At 43.9% G+C, this 15,006-nt stretch overlaps 1 protein-coding gene across 2 annotated transcripts in view; it reads left to right on the forward strand.

The window, feature by feature from the left end:
- The window catches only part of SLC12A8 (solute carrier family 12 member 8), a 44,011-nt gene that overhangs the window by 24,425 nt on the left and 4,580 nt on the right, over positions 1-15,006 (forward strand). For both annotated transcript variants that reach the window (XM_072342045.1, XM_072342046.1), the window contains exons 7-13: positions 3,294-3,381; positions 4,428-4,515; positions 7,179-7,325; positions 9,719-10,364; positions 11,222-11,319; positions 12,557-12,674; positions 14,601-14,661. In XM_072342045.1, the coding sequence (XP_072198146.1) occupies positions 3,294-3,381; positions 4,428-4,515; positions 7,179-7,325; positions 9,719-10,364; positions 11,222-11,319; positions 12,557-12,674; positions 14,601-14,661 (1,246 nt within the window). The remainder of the gene's footprint in view (positions 1-3,293; positions 3,382-4,427; positions 4,516-7,178; positions 7,326-9,718; positions 10,365-11,221; positions 11,320-12,556; positions 12,675-14,600; positions 14,662-15,006) is intronic.

Here is a 15,006-nt window from a genome sequence, read left to right on the forward strand (position 1 = left end):
CTGGCACAACTCCACTGGAGTCTGTGGAGAGATGCCAGCTTACATCAGTGGAGAATTTGGCCCTTTTAAACAATCAGCTGCAATTCCAATCTCAGATTTTCCATTCTTCATCTCTTGGTTGAAGGAAAAAAAACCAACAACCAATAAACTAAACGCCACAAACTTTCACATTCTATAGTCATTTTACTGGAAAATGCAATACAATGGCAGTTTACAGGCAGTCATATCTACAGATATAAGCTATAGCTGGTAGAGCTGTAAGTCAGGGTTGGTGGAGCTGATGCTTATGTCTAATGTACAGTGTAGGTGGTCTCTTTGTGCACGTATTCATTGCCTGGATTATTCCCAGGTCAGGATTATGCTGGGAATAGCAGAAATGTACAGACTGTCTCAGCCATAATTTCCTGGCTGGGGTGACTGTGTTTTCATGCTTCCTTGTCCAGAAGCTTTGTCATTATCTGCCGCTCTCTGAGATAATAGCTAGTGTGGAAAATCCAGCCTGCTATCTCGTTGAAACAGAGCGGTGGATATTTCTCAGTGGACAATCTGCAGATAGGATTGCTTGAGTTCAGAAGGGATTGGCCATTTCCTTATGGAATAGATCTGTCTGGAGGATGAAATGTCCCAACTTCTCTACTTAGTTGGATTTTATGTGCAAGTGAACGTATTTTTCTTCTCTTTTAGTAGCTAGAGGCTTGCAAACCGGCTCAGCTCACGGTGTAACCAAAGCTACTGATCGTGGAGTTTGTTCTATTTCTTTTACTTTAATTTGTTAGAAAGGAATTGGGTTGTCCTTTCATTGAAAAGTGGGGTGGTTAGTTTGCTGCTCACACAAGATCTTCTCAGTTCCGCTTTTTGGCAGCTGGCACCCTGTCTGCTTCATTACTTTTTGGCTGGTGGTAGAGAGAAGACTTTGGCATTGTCTGTACTTCTATACCAGAAGATTCCCATCCTGTCAGGTCTAGAAGTAGTCAGCACAGAGGAGACAGATGTTCTCAGGCACTCAGACCAATGCTAGGTTAGATCTTGTTGTGGTGACCTTGGCCTTTGTCAAAGGAGCCCGTGACACCCTGGTGACCTTGGAGGTCCTTCATTGGTCTGAGTCTGACCCCTAGCCATGAGATCAGTCATTGATCTCCAGATCTGGTGTATATAGGCTCTGGCAGGTCATCTTGGGCTGCACCTCAGTATGTTTGAGTCTGTGCAAGGGAGGCACAAGTGGGGTAGTCAGGGCCCTGCAGGCATCACTGCACAAGTGACTTCACACCTTCAGCTTTTTTCATATTTGGTCCAGAAAGCACCATTTTGGTGTTTCCCCAGTGCTTTGCTGAGGTAAGAGCTTGGATGAGAAGGAGGTGAGTCAAGCTTGAGCTGGAAGATACAGAAGTGGTGCCAAGTGTTTGGGAAACTTGGCCAAGAGGCGCATTGGATTAGCAGCTGTCCTTCTGACAACAGCTTGCTCCCTTTGGAAGAAAAATGCGGGGTATTCTGCATGTTCTGTTTTACCCCTGAAATACAGAACATACATAGTACGATGTTTTTGACCATTTCCGTGGACTTCTGTCTTCCTAACTTTTCTGAGCTCCAGCTAAACCTACTGTATAACTTGAAAAAGGAACAGTGCTTGAGCAGCACTTGGAAACTTCATCTGGGGAAAAGTACACCGGCTGATGGGCTTTTACCAGTGCTGCTCAGAACTACATCCACAGAATAGTGTTCCAGAAGAAAATGAGCAACTCAGTTTGATTTTTAAAGTTTTCAGTAAGTCTCAGGGATTTGAATCTGATCTGAATCTGGAGGATAGCTCCTCTGGAAAGCAAAGTGCCAGGGCACCGTGTTTGTGGTGGAGAGGATGACAGAAAGAGGTGGGTGCTGGGTGGGTCTGAGATGATCCAAGGGAGAAAAAGAAAATAAATGAAGTGCTCGATGCTGATGCGTTTGGCAACATGTGAGTGCCTTGTGCTCATTAGCGTGCTGAGAGGAAGTGTTACGGTTCCCATTTAGCAGATGGGGACACAGAGCGATGAAAATGTGCAGGAAGGTCTGGGACAGAGCAGGCAGATGAGATGCTGATCCCTGATTAGCAACAACCGTGGCTCCCTGGTGGCCATCCATCTGTAGCCCTGCAAGGCCTTTAGAGAAGACATCCATCCGGCTGAGCTGGGGTTTGTTGCAAAACTGTCTGTCCCTTGCAGAGAAAATCTTCCCAAGATGGGACAGAGATGGGCAAGAATGAGTGTCTTAGAGAGGCTCTTTTCCTGCCTTCAGATTGTCTGAATTCTCATTGGAATTCTAAGTAAGTCAGGTATTTTGTGTACTTATAGCAGATACCTGAAATATTCTGGGAGAAATTTGGGGGTAATTTAATGAGAAAAGATGTGCTCTTTTGCCAAGGCTGGCATGACTCTCTCTTCAAATGTGTGTAAAGTCTCTTAATCCTTCTCGGGCTGGAGTTCCCAGCTCTAAGACAGAGTTTTCCATCCTTTGATCCTTCTTGTTTCTCTTTCTTGCATCTTTAGATGATGATTTGTTAAGCTGAGGACGGCCCCTGGTCATGCAATACCCTGCACTCTGGCCTAAAACAATATTCCATTGCTAATTGTTCTAGTTCTGCCAGGTGTTTTCTGTGATGCTGGGGCAATCATTTAGCTCTCAATGCTTCCACTTCCTCATCTGCATGGCAGAGATAATGCCAGCCTTGAGCGATGCTTGCAGAGAAGAGCCCAAGGCTGGAAACTGCCACCTACGTGCCTATCCCTATTCTCTCTGCTGGATGCATGGGATAGTCATTGAACACAGACATTAAAAGCTGCATTAGTGGTTGTCCTTTGTGAATGCAGACACCTGCAATTGATCTGCTGTAACTGACTGGGGCTGGAGGGACAGGACAACCTCCTGAATGCCAGCTTGTGATGAATGGTGGCATTTTTCTTTCCAGCAATCTAATGACACCATTCTCTGTCATGTTTGCATTAAGATAAGATGGGTTTTGTTTGGATTTCTGCTTCTTCAACCCTTCTCCCCACCCCCCCCCCACACTGTTCAAAATGGACAAAGAGCTTTTTGTAGGTGTGTTGGCAGTAGCTCATTTCCCTTGAGACAGGAGCAGTTACTTACCAAGCAGTCAATGGGAGGCAGTAACCCTACACGTGGCAGTGCAGTGAAATGATCTAGTTACTGTTCTGAAGTAATCGATTAAGTGACTGATTAAATTATGTTACATATTGGAATATGTGTCATGGATGCTAGAGCTTGGATTAACTCTGGGTTGTATTTATGTCTACAAAATATAGGTGTGATGGCTGGGTTCAATATGAGTGGAGATCTCCAGAAGCCTGCTACCAACATCCCCTTGGGGTCTCTGGCTGCTATTGGCACCTCGTAAGTAATAGGCTGGGGAAAATTTACTATTTGGAGCCTGCCCTGGATGTGACCAATCCATTTTGTATTCCCATCAACCTTTTATTACTCAGCCATCTGGAAAATTAACGTCTGGCTCTCATTCAAATTCTCATCCATTACTACCACCTACTCTGGGTGAGTTGGAGAGGAGATCCGTTCACATGGATACACTCAGTCCTTCCTCACTCTTCGGCTTCCTCTGCTGGATGGGATGCATGTTGGTGGTGCTAGAATGGTTATGCCACTGCAGCCTGGCTGTCCTCGATCAGCATGCAAAGTTCTTGAAGGCCCACGGCACGTGGTTTTGTCACTTATTGCTGCTGATTTCAAAGCACTGTCTTTGGAAACAAAAGAAAACGTAATTGTTCTTACTGAGGAAAATGAGGCCAAGAGAGTTGAAATGAGCTGTGTGACTGCAAGGCCAGGGGAGCAGAGCTCTCCCCCTGAGAAATGCTGCTTTTCAGAAGTAATGCAGTGTTATGTATTAAAAAGTACCTCAGTAGGTCCTTTCCTGCTTTCACTGCCATTTAAGCTACTTCTGAAAATATTACGTTTAACTGCATACCCAGCTTGAGGCAGAAAGGAGGGACCTTCTGGATAAAGTTGAATTCCTACTGCAGCTGGTGCTCGTTTTGTTTTAAAGCAGGGAATTCACACCTCTGCTGCCTGGGCTATTTAGGCAACCTGGCTTATCCCTCCAATGGAACAGCCAGAGATATCCAAGGAGGATCGTGACGGAGGTGGTAAACCTGGCATTGTCCCCTGAATGAGGGGACATGGATACAGCACAGCTGGATCATCCCCGCTGTGTGCACATTGCCTCAGGAGAACTGTACTGTCACACCGTGGCTGTGATGTACTGTCCCCACTGCGCTGTGATGGGCGCATGATGAGTACGGTGCTGACATCCTGCCGTGCAGTACAGAATGATTGAAAACCCAGCTTACAGGCACTCAGCCTTTTTCTGCCTTTGCCAGACCGGTCTTGTCTGGCTAGAGAAAATGGTTTGGTTTTGTTGTTTGCAGGTGGTTTCTCTACATGGTCTTCGTCTTTTTGCTAGGAGCCACTTGCACCCGTCAGTCTCTCCGCTATGACTTCATGATAGCAGAAAAGGTAACTTGATTTTGTGTATGAAAAGGTGTTATATGATGGGGCTTTTAGGTTGAGGGGCTTCTCTGCCATTGTGTGCTTGATCTTTTCCAAAGTCCTAAGAGATTTGGGTTCACATCTCTCATTGGTATTCAGGGGATCTTCCCTGTGCACATCCCAGTGTACAATTGATTTGAATAGCTTCGCATTCACCAGCATATCCAATAATGCTGAATCTTGGCATAATCACTCAGCAAATAGCTTTAAGAGCTACAGTATGCTAATACGGTCCAGTGATAAATGCTGTCTTTTATTGAATATATCCTTTCTCATTGGTAGAAGCTCGGGCCAAATTGAAATCTCTAAAGAACTCCACTGCTTATCTGCACTAAGTCAAGCGAGGCTTGGGTTCTCATATCACACAGACTGTAATTGCAGTGTGAGCAGTGGATTAGAGAACTCGAGACGTTCCACGTTGGTGTATGTGGGTGAAGGAGTGTTGTAGGGTTACATGCAATGAACCCAGGCATTGCAGGCCATTGAAAAGAGAGCAGAGATGTCGGTGTGCCTCTCTGTCTTACTGGGGGTATGGAAGGGCTAATTTCCTATTATTCAGCGTTATACCAAATCATGTGTTTACAGCATGTGCTGCTTTGTGGTTAATTTTTGAGATGTTATCTATCAGTTTAATTTATAACACTTCAATCTAAAATGTCAGTTTGAAACCCTGGTTTTGTTTTCTCTCCAAGTGTGTAACTGTAGCCGTAGATATCCCCCAGTCCCCAAAGTAAGCTCCAAAATAATGGTGGGACTCCTGTGACTTCCTGCTAAGGTGAAACAACGTCTCTGTTTCAGGGGAGAAAAGAATGAGTTTCCCTTTAACGCAATGCCTTTGTTAAGTAAATGCGACAGATGTAACAGATGGAAGGTTTGGTAATGAAACAGTACCTGTAACTGAACCAGCCGAAGAGAGAGAGATTTTGGAATGTGTGTTTTAACTTCAAAACCCTCCGTGGGGAAGAGCTGTAAAATCTCCCAGGAGGTGAAGCTGAAAATGTTTAACGCTGTTAAATATCAAGAAATAAACAGGCCAAATAAAAGCCAAATCCCTTTAGTGGAACAATCCAAACACTCATTTGGCTTCTCTGAGTGGCTACAAGCAAAGCTGTGTACTGGGATGACTTTGGAGAGATCGTTGCGCACTGAACATACCATCTCCCTATTTCTGCCAGGCACAGGTGAGCGAGTGGCTGCTTTTGTGCCCCACGGTGCTTGTTTGGCTTTGCAAACATAGAAATGAGATTCAGTAATTACTCTTCTTCATGAGCCAGAAGTGCCAGTTTCTTATGAAGCATTCGTACTCTCTGCGCTTAAAACCAACAGCAAAACCTTTCATCAGCCTCAGTGAAAGGGACTCTTCCCCTCTAACCCTGATTTGAATGTCAAGTAGTGCATTTAAATGCAAGCTTTTTTGGCAGCTGAAGTAATATATGATGTCTGGCACAACTGGTTGTTTCTGTCAAGTGATTCCCAAGCCAGACCTGTTCTCTGGGGCGGGGTGGGGGGATTTCTACTTGTCAGACTCCTGCACCCAGGGTTTGCCCATTTGCCTGATGGAAGCTGATAGCTGCTAATTGTCCCCTCAAGTTTCTTCTGTCCCACAAGATAAAATTCCCAAGGCAAGTGGACCTGTGTGTGGAGAAGCAACACTGTTGTTTGAGTGGTAAGAGATCGCTACGGCTCTGAAATACATCTGGCAAACACCATGAAAACAAGTATTCCCATGGAAAACTGTGCTAAAAGCCTGTTATTAGTGGGCCAAGAGAATAACTCTCCAATCTTTGAATAGACAACTTGTGCTTCAGCCTGTAGAAGCTGCCCATAACTATAGGGTTTGTGAGGATGTCTCTCTGCTTGAGAAAGGTTGGGCTTCAGCTGGCCTTGGCCCAGCGTTTGGGGGCTGTGGGCTGTGCCTGGCCCACAACTTGCTACCCACACATAGTGCTGCCCAGTTGGGCTGCCAGCTCAAGGGGGGTGTTGGTAAGCAACAGGCAATAAAACCACCTGTAGTGAGCAGCATTGTGGCTTTAAAGGTTTTGAAGTTTTGTGCATACCGGAGGAAATTCTTTCTCATTGAAGGCAGGAAAAAAAGGTCATTGTATTATATCCTTTGGAGCATGTTTTTTGAGGTGCCATTTGCTTAAGTGACAAGTTTGATTTGGTTTTACTGCAGATTTTCTTTCAGGATTGGTTTTCCCCTCTGGGACGCAGGGGTTTGTCTTCCTGTTTTGGATGGTTGGAAGCCTGGGTAGCTTTTCCTGTATGGTGTGCTCTGTATATAAGTCATCTCTCCTGAAATAAACTCACTTCCAGTTACTTAAGTGGAATCTAATAGCTGCTGCTTTGCTGCAGTTGCTCCAAGTGACAAAGAGTTTCTTGGGTATGAGTTTGTCAAATAGCTCAGTTGAAACAGGATGTTCAGTATTAAATTACTTTTATGGGGTAATTTTCCCATATTAATTACTTGCGCTTTATACCACAGACCAGTTAAATTTGCTGCCTTTTCCACTCAGTTCATTCTGCAATGCTACAAAACATAGGGGATCTCTGAAAATGCACATTTAAAATCACTCGTGGGTCTTTGAAAAACAAAGTAATTGACTTTGCCTTCTCTCTGCTTCCTCCAGGTATCTTTGGTGGGTTTCTTGTTTTTGCTAGGGCTGTACATCTCATCCCTGGCCTCCTGCATGGGAGGGCTCTACGGAGCACCCCGAATCCTGCAGTGCATCGCCCAGGAGAACGTGGTCCCCATGCTCGCCTTCCTTGGACGCGGGGTTAGTGACCCTTCCTGTGAAGCTACTGCAAAACTTAACCTGAAGGGAAGCTGGTGATACAAGGAGTATTTCTGGGATGGGGTCTGTGCTCCTTGTCTCAGCCATGCCCCTGCCCCAGAGCTGTCTGTTCTTTCTGAGGATACAGACAGCCCTTCCTGGGCTTTGTGACCTCCTCCCTTGGTCCCACTTCTTTTGGGGCATCTCCAGGAAGACAGCTGCTTGAGATATAACTTTAAGTGTGATTTGCTGGTGGGTTTCGTTTTACAAGCACCTTATCTAAACCCATGCTGATCATAATCGTGACCGAGGCTCTTCACTCTTCTCTGCCCTCCCTTTCAGGGCAGAGGTCTAAAGCTTTGTCCAAGCACCCAAGTTGAATGGATGGTAGTTTCCTCTTTATCTTTTTCTTTTATTTTTCTCCTTTCCTGCTCATTTTCCTTGAGATCTTCCTATCTTCTTTGGTGACACAATGGCAGTGCAGTGGATTCTGTTTCTGCACTCTGGAGAAAAGGATGATGTGCCTTTTGGACTCTGTAAAGATAATAGAGAGAATAGATTTGAAAGGTTAATTTAGAGGGCTGCTTTTGAACAAAGCCTTGATTTGAATTTGGCAAGAGGCTTTTTCCTTGTCCTGGTAAGTAATCCGCATTCACATGAGTTGTTTCACTGAGAACAGTCAAAGCAACAGCCAGTGAGGATTGTGTAGTCATGGGCTATGCATGTAGATCAAAGTATTTCATATGGATTTTTCCTTTTTCTAAACAGGGAGACAAAAGTTTCCTTTGCTCTAAATAACCTACAGCACCTAACAGCAGCGAGCAGCTGGGAGAACCTTAAGGTGGTTTTGCCTTTTCAGAGCAGCTTATAACTGCAGAACAAATAGTGCATGATGTTGAAATTTAAGAACGTTTTGAATTATCTTCGTTTTAGAAGTATAATGGTTTCCTGTATTTTGTATTTCTTAGTGTAGTTCTTGGAAAATAAAGTCATAATAACAGAAATAAGAATAATAGAAACAACGACAGGAGAAGCAGGAATGGTAACAACAGCAAAACCTTCCAGCTACTGAGGACAGTTGTCAGGCAGTCCCAGAGCAGATTGTTCTCCACGTGGCAGTGCTTGCTGGACTGTCAGTCATTTAGCCCAAGGACTGCAAAGTTGATTCCCTCTCTTCTCTGGCAGTTTTCTGTCTTTTTGTATCATTTTCTGCTCTGAATGCTGGGCAAAGTGCCTCAATGTGAAGTGCACAGAATGAGGTGAGAAATTAAAGGTGGATCACCTTCCCCTTCCTTCTCTCTGCTACCTTGAAAATTGTCTAGATTTGGTTTGTGGAGAGTTAATAAGTGTAGTTTGCCCTTAACAATCTGTTCCACATCAGTTCTTCTTTTCCATGGTTTAGGAAAGTGTTGTAGGCAGCACAACCCTGGTTAATGTGAAGGACACTATTGTTTTCTGTAGCGTTAAACCTGAGCCAGAGGCATCCTGAGATCGTACCATCTGTTCCCTATCTCAGTAAGTCTTTCTAATACCTAAGATGCTTTCTGAGAACCGAGTTCATTTATCCTGGAGACATATTCCTCATTTCATTGTGAAAAGGCGTAAGGTCCCCTTTTCTATTAATAAGTAAGAGTGGAGAAAATAGAAATAGTTTCCATTTGAGCTACGTGTTTATTAGAGAAGAACATGCAGTAAATGAATCTGTAGGATGGAAAATGTTCCCCGTCTCGTGCTGTTGTTGGTGTAAAGGAGCTGGAAGAGCACCTTTCAGCTCATCTCTGAGGTGCCTCCTCTCGGCTGTGAGCTGCTGGAAAAACTCCCAAACTGAAGGACTTTTAGAAATGATGCTTGTTTTTCCCATTTGGGACAAACCACATCTCAGAAGGGACTTCAGAGGAGCTTTGATGGGCACTTAGCATCATGTAGGCTGGCTCTTCAGCAATGATCGAGGAAGGGCATACTAGACCTGAGATTAAAATCTGTGAGAAGCCCTTTGAGCAGACAGCAATGTAGGGCCCTGTAGAGAAATTAGAAATGAACAGTTAACTGTAATTAACGTGGTTTATTGCCAGAACACAGCCTGGGCTTCCCGTAGGCCCCACAAATCTTTCTGAAGGTTTATTGCTGCTTTAACATTTTACCATGGAGATACAGAGTGAGACTGGATGAATTTTCCAAAGACAAAGATTGAGTAAGAATTGGAGGTGAGGTGGGAACTCAGCAGTTCTTGGCTTCCAGTCTGTTAATTTATTAAGCCAGTGAGCCTCTGCTGTGCACACGTGGGGGTGCATTTCATGACTAACCTGCAGACTGCTGGGACATTCACGTGTTACAGCTGAGCTGGGGGGATGCTCACAATTATTAATTTAAATAATTTTCTTTTACTGATGCAATAGAAAGGACCCAACAAGACTCCAGTGGCTGCAATTTGCTTAACAAGTCTCATCACCATGGCTTTTGTCTTCATTGGGCAAGTGAATGTTCTTGCTCCAATAGTCACCATCATCTTCATGTTGACATATATTGCTGTAGACTATTCCTATTTCTCCATCTCCTTGAGCTACAATGTTCAGCAAAAGCCTGGCAAGACACTGGTGGAAAACACTAAGCCTCCTCACTCTTCCCAGCCTTTGATTTTCAGCAGGCCATCCAGCCATGCATCCGATGGAGTAATTCAAAGCAGATCGAATGGCACCTTGCTGGAATTCAGGAAAGACATGGACCAGCTTTTTAAACCATTTTGTAATGAGCCAGGTGCTGGCAAAAAGGAAGGAGCTGAGAATCTAGTGCAAAAAGTCAAGCAGAAAAAAGCAAAGAAGCCAGCCAAGCAAATGTTACAAGACAGCTTTCTTCTGGATCTTGATCACGATGCTCCTCCAGCTCGCTGTGGGTGGGATGAGACTGCAGAGCCCCCACCCAAAAGCCAGCAGTATGAGATGGGACTGTGCTGGTCACCACCTGCTGTGGATCACCAGGGACCACCTGAGCATGGAGAACAGCTCTACAGCAAGGCACCAGAGGTTCCAAATCATGGGATGGAAGGTGAGGGCTGCAGGAGAGGGACTCATGGGGAATGATTTATGGCCTCGGTCCTCCAGGAGGCAGGCAAGAAACTAGCTTTATATGGGACTGTCACTGGGTGATTCATAGCAATAATATCTTTTATTACAGGTGAGGATAGAGTTCATCGTAATGAATCACAGGAGAAGTTCCAATGTAATTTCCTATGGAAGATTAATCACAGGAAAGCAGACGGGACTGTATTTAGTGTAGGATTGTTTACTGCATGCTCGTTATTCTACAAATGTGCTCCTAACGCTGTGCATTAAAAAGGTTTTGAGTATTATCTTGGGGCTTATTTTGCCATAATGCTGGGTAGGAGGGTAGAAAGGGTGGAGTTTTGCAAGCGTAAAGCTCTAGCTATGAAATGAAATGATGCTCATGCTACAGGAGGAGGCTGTAATTCACCATCCACAGCTAAGAATCTGAATTAATTTCGTTGGCACCATGGGCGTTTGATAGTGTTTACAACTGATGTTGTTGTCTCAGATCAGTAATCTTCTATCAGTGTTAGCCAATTAAATGTTGTATCTCTCTTCTTTTACAAATATGGATACCGTGCCTTGCTTTCCATCACACGCAATTACATATGTGTGAACTTAAAAATACTAGAGCTGTAAGCCTCCTTTTTTTTTTTTTTTTTCCTTTCTTTTTTTTCCCCTTCCTGCTTGCTTTTTTTTGCTTTTGTTTTAGAAGTTATGGCTGAGCTCTGCCATGTCCAGCTGTCAGGTGATAGTACTTCTGTTTTGGTCTCTGCAATCCGGTAATGTAAAGTAGAAAAAGACTGACCCACCAGCTCCTTTGAAACGTCTCTTTCTTTCTTTCTTCTTATCCTCTAGAATCATCTACAAGGCAGCAAAATCCAGAGCTGGAAATTCAGCAAATTCAAAAATCCTTCTACTCCAAATTCTGCAATTACTGGGTTTCCTTTGCTGGTGTAAGTAATTTTATTTTGAGCCTTGCTTTGGGTTTGTTAAACATGGAAGGAAGTTCATCACTTCATGCAGTGTGAATGCACTGTGGTATTTTCAAATGGCTTTTGTGTGTCTGGTATCCCCGCTTACCTGAACTATATTCTTACAGGAATATGTACCCTTTAGTTCAAATTAAAAGAAGGGCAGATGACGTTAAAAGAGCAAAACCAAACAAACACAGAAGATCCAAATTCAGTCTGGCATCTTAGGACTTTTCTAGAGTTAGAGATGTGGGACTGATGGGAAAAAAAGCACTGGATCTCTCTTTTCACTGTATTCCATTCTGCTGGGGGATGGAGTGAGACATCAGCTTCAGAGCTGTGTTATTTTTATTTATGAAACAGTTGATGCCACCTTAGGGTAGGATCTCATTACTGCTGATCTCATTACTGCTGAACTCCTGATCGGAGCAGCCTGACTGTGAAATTCCACATTTGGAGGGAGAAAAGCAGAGTGTTCCCCAGCACGTTACTTTCGAGAATAAATAACTTCTAAATAGCTTCTGCCTGAAGCCACTGAGGACATTTAAATTCATCTTGGGAAGATGGATTAATGGGGAGATGACAGGAGAAGGGTCAGATATGCATAATGAATGAACCATATGGCCTTGCTGCATGGATGGGGATTTCATATCTGTGTGTAAAATATAACAAACACCTTTGTACAGCACACAAACCCCTTCTAGTTTAATCCTTAGATTGAGTTTGACACCCACTTTCCAAATGCGCTGCTTGGGCTTCCAGTAGCCAACTACTGGAGAATAGTCCTTCAGGTGGGTGGGTGGGATGGATGGATGGATGCTGGAGGCTGCTCTCCAGTGGTGATATCTTTGGGAGGTTGTATGCCAATGCACTCTCTGGGCTCGGTAATTAACAGAGCTTCTAAGTGCTTGTCATCATCTTGAGCAGTAATAATAATACTGATACGCGGCCAGAAACTGCTCATCATGGAGTGTTTTGGAGTTGGGAGATGATGTGGTTCCCTACAGGGCCTGTTGCACCAGGAATGTCCATCCACCCATGTTATTGCCCCACCAAACCTGGCCTTGAGCACCTTCAGGGGTGATCTTAGAATGCATTGGTTATGTCCTCATCTCTCAGCAGACACCTAAAAAGAAATGCTCAGCAGGGTGATGTTGTCACATTGATGGCAAGTGCACTGTCTCACTTGGACTGACCCCAAGCCTTGTCTTTTCAATAGGCAATTGTGTCCCTCATCATAATGTTTGTTATTCAGTGGATCTACACCCTGGTCAGCCTTGGGGCAGCGGTGGTTCTGTATTTCTACATTGGCCAAGTGAGTCCAGGACTCCCCCTGGGTGAGTTATGTGTTCTTTGTATTATTAAATCTGCTTAAAAATTCATTAAGCTTCAATTTCACTTAATTATGAATTGAGAGACTTATGTTTATTATGCAGCTGGCACAAGGAAGGATGAGATTTTGTTTCTTTGTTACTTTCAATACATTTTATATCTGGCTCTTTAATTTTTGATTCTAGCTGTAGCTAACACCAGTTTGGTAGTTGGAGCATTGTGCTTGTTGTGTTACTTTTTGTGCTATAAACGGCCAAATCAGACACTAAGAGTTAAGAGGGTTTGCAGATTGCAAACATAGCACGGCAACGAGAAAGATCTGTTGTAAATACTTTTTAATAAACTTAATTAATCGATCTAAACCCACCTGAGAAAACTTTAATGAAAATGGGAATTATGACAAGTATCTCATTAAATCTCAGCATTCATAACTGCAAAACAAGGGAGCCTTTTGATTCCGGATCTCAACAGGTTGAATATGTCAGGAACGTAATCTGGGAAAGTATTCTTAGGCAAAAGGCTTTAAAAAGGTTCGTGCATGTGATAGGCTTAAACAAGTTCAAAATTAAACAGTACAGCACATTGAGAAAGCGGCTCAGGAGAGTCTGCAGCTCCTTGGCACAGGGGTAGGAGAGATTTGCATTGGTCTGCCCTCTGAGAGGGTGATGCATGCACAGCATGTGCCTGCTCACATACATGTACATGTAGGTGCATAAATACATTTGTATGAGCGTACATGGGTGCAAATTGTGTGTGTGTGCTATTTTTTGTTTTGCACCTATGAAAACCTAGCAAAGAGAAGACAGAAGAACCTGAGTTCATGTATCATTTAACCAATTCAGAAATAGCCAGCTGATTTTATCTAGATTAAAGGTTGTTGTAAGTAGATACCAGAAACCCATGCTGGGAGAATCCAAAAAACTAGTTATCGTTCAGTAACCATCAATATATCACTCGCTAATCTTTACACGACAACTGAGTTCTATTTATCTGTATGGAAGAGTGGAGAAGAGATTAGATGGTTTTACGCAACCTGCTCTAGAGTAAGGTGTCCCATCTCTTGGCAGGGGGCATGGAACTAGTTGGCAAAGAAGTCAGAAATAAACAGAATTCATCCTAATTTTTATTTGATTCTGGGTGAAAGTTACCTTATGACCATGCTACATCAACTGCTCCACGAGTTTGTTCTCCAAAGACAGAATGACCCCTCTGTGTAGAGAGGCTGGTTGAGTGATGTTCTGGAGCAGGGACTAGATGAAGGCCTTGGGAGTGGTGGCTCTGCCACAAGAATGCTCCAACATTTCAACACATCCTTCTTCTTTTCTCTTGGTCTCCAGCAGCCTAAGCCAAATCCAGCAGACTCTGCTGGGTCTCTGTTCTCCTCCGTAACCCTCACCACAAACTTCTGGGACTGCGTTTGCTGCCAGCTTCAGCACTTGTCTGCTCCTGCAATGAGCCAGTGCAGGAAATTAACTGCACAAAGAAATCCAGAAGTCTTGGTGTTGATGTAATAAGCTAAACTGGCTCTCCATGGGGTCAGCCAGGAGGGAGCAGTGAGACCACGGCCACTCTGGCTTAGGTCAGCCATACAGCTCCTCAGTCTCCCCATCCCTGCAGTGGGAATGGGAATGGGCTTCACAGTCTCAGGAAGAGAAGGTACTGCTCCTGGTATCTTTGTTTTGGCCTCAGCTCTGCTGGTATTTTAATAAGCTGTCAGTCTGGGAAGGGAGAGCTGTTCTCCATAGGAAATTTGGGTTAGTTTCTTTCTTCAAGAGTTGAAGCAAGCAGGAAGACTTCAAAAGTGCTCTCACAATCACTAAATCTTTTTGTAATGAGGGCTGGTTTGGGATTTTATACAAAAATTCAATGGCAAAATGCAATTATGAAGGAATTAACAACCTACTGACTTTTTGTTCTTTTTTTTCCTGTAGGAGCAGCAGCAAATTTCAGTTTGTTCAGCTGGATTAAGTCTGTTTTGACCACCTCATGCAGGTTGGTACCAATCACATGGCAGAGATCAAGGCACTGAGCCACTAATGTGTGTAAACGTTGACTGTCTTCTTACCTTGAGCAGTCCATCTTTCCCTGGACGGAGACTCAAAGTAATGGCAAAGAGAATTGTTTTCTCTGGTTGGCTGGGTGGCTGTGGTAATGGTGGAACAGGCAGCCACATTCCAGCTGGGCTGAAGTTTCAGAGAGGAGATTTGGGAGAAAGCAGCAATTGGCTACAGGGGAAAATGCAATAAACAAGGTTTTCAGTGAAGGAACCATTCAGTATTGAGTTTCTATGGGATTGCATCTGCAAACATCTTAGAGTTTTCCTTCCTGGAAGACCTC

This window comes from Excalfactoria chinensis, chromosome 7 (assembly GCF_039878825.1).
Source record: "Excalfactoria chinensis isolate bCotChi1 chromosome 7, bCotChi1.hap2, whole genome shotgun sequence".
NCBI lineage: Eukaryota > Metazoa > Chordata > Aves > Galliformes > Phasianidae > Excalfactoria > Excalfactoria chinensis.